At 37.5% G+C, this 1,843-nt stretch overlaps 1 protein-coding gene across 1 annotated transcript; it reads left to right on the top strand.

The window, feature by feature from the left end:
• Positions 1-234: 234 nt before the first annotated feature.
• Positions 235-1,389, top strand: LOC107668412 (uncharacterized; the record flags this gene model as incomplete). The annotated part of the gene is made up of 4 exons (XM_016460281.1): positions 235-303; positions 426-746; positions 827-1,150; positions 1,303-1,389. Coding segments are annotated over exons 1-4 (793 nt in total), but the record flags the coding sequence as incomplete, so codon positions are not given.
• Between the last annotated feature and the right edge of the window lie 454 nt (positions 1,390-1,843).

Here is a 1,843-nt window from a genome sequence, read left to right as displayed (position 1 = left end):
TCAGTAGAGGACACCAGGACTTAGCATTCATTCAGTTCGTATTTTTTTAGTTATAGTAAAAAAATAAATAATAATAATAATTAAAAAAAAACTTACTGGTATTGAGTCACTAAACAGCAACTCTATCAGAATATCCCTCAGTCTGTAGATCAGAGGAAGTGAAGAAACACAGGAAGAGCTGGTAGTATTTAAAGAAAGGGTTGAGATCATATAATGAAGAGGAAGACTGAGAGAAAGAGAACATGTCTGATGAGTGTCATCTGTGTCTGCTGGGACTGATCTTTCTCTCTTCACTTCTCACAGGTAAACACACTTCTACATGCTCTTTAAACTCCTGTGAAAGAGTTCAGTGTATATATGCATACAATAAAGTTTCATTTATTAATATATAGTATAATTATCACTCAAATGTATTTGTGTTTCAGGTACCAGTGGAGTGGATGATGCTTATGTGTTCATCAGTTCTGGTGAAGATGTCCGTCTGCTCTGTAATAATGCTCTTCATGACTGCACATCAACTATGTGGCTCTATAACAGATTCAGATATTCAGCAACAGTTGAACTGATTGCTTTAGGGCTAAAGAAGACAGACACAGAGAGACATGAGAGACTGAGTCTGGGGCCTGACTGCTCTCTGAACATCAAGAACATCGCAAAAGAAGATTATGGATATTACAGCTGCAGACAATATGTGAATGACAAACAACAAGGAACTGACACACATGTTGATCTGCATGTTCTTCATGGTAATTGTATGATTATGTGAATTATTAATCTCTCATGATGATTGAAGAGTCTGTGATCTGTGTGTTATTTTGTGTTTCAGTCTCTTCATCCTCCTCCTCATCCTCACAGACTGAGATCAGTGCAGGCCGCTCTGTGACTCTCTCCTGTCAGTTGTACTCATTTGCTGAAGTTTCTTGTGGTGATTGGATCTGTTCTGAGAGAATTGAGCTGTTCTGGGTGAATCAGGCTGGTGTTAAACTGACGAGATCAGACTCCAGATATCAGATATTATCCTCATCAGATCACTGTATCATCACTCTGAATACAACACTCCTGAATGAAGATCACAACAGAGAGTGGAGATGCAATGTTACTCAGAGAGATCAAGTCAAGAGCTCAGTCACATACACTGTCAAGAGTTCAGGTGAGAAAACAAGCTCATCAATCAGTTATGGAAGAGTCTGTTAGATGTGCAATTATAATACTAATGCTAAAGTTATCTTGTGTGTTTAAAATATGATTGTCATAATCTACAGTTGTCATAATCTAAACTGAACTAATACTGATCTTTCACAGCTCAAATTAAAACAGCGACAGCAGTGACTCCAGTCCACAGCACAAACTCTCAGGATCCCTCGACTACAAACACACACGTAACTAAAGGTACATCATCAGTGTCTTCCTCACACCAGTGCTTTACAGCTGCTCTCAGATACTGTTTTCTTCTTAAATCAGTCTCTAGATATAATGAATTCCTCTCTGAAGACATTAAGAGATGGAGTACAGGCAATCACCAACTGTTCACTATCAGTTTGAGAAACGGTTTATTTGCTGGTTTATTCTGAGCTCAAAAGAGTGCGAGAGACATTAATACACTGATGCTGACTGTACACTTTGAGTACAGTGACATTGTGTCAGGAGCTGACTACCAAAATACTACAGTAAAAGTAAAGTAAAGAAGTTTGAAGTTTGTATTCATACTCAAAGAGCAAACACACGACAGCATTTCTTTTTTAAGTAGCTCAACTGTCTGTATATCTGCTTAATTCTGCTGATCTTTAAAGTTTTTTAAAAATGCTTACACAGTTTTTTAAACTATGGCTCCATTTCTCAAAAC

Source organism: Sinocyclocheilus anshuiensis, unplaced genomic scaffold (genome assembly GCF_001515605.1).
Source record: "Sinocyclocheilus anshuiensis isolate Anshui unplaced genomic scaffold, SAMN03320099.WGS_v1.1 scaffold19054, whole genome shotgun sequence".
NCBI classification, from domain to species: Eukaryota; Metazoa; Chordata; class Actinopteri; order Cypriniformes; family Cyprinidae; genus Sinocyclocheilus; species Sinocyclocheilus anshuiensis.
Note: the sequence above shows the minus strand (reverse complement) of the source record. Positions and strands in the feature narration are given on the sequence as shown.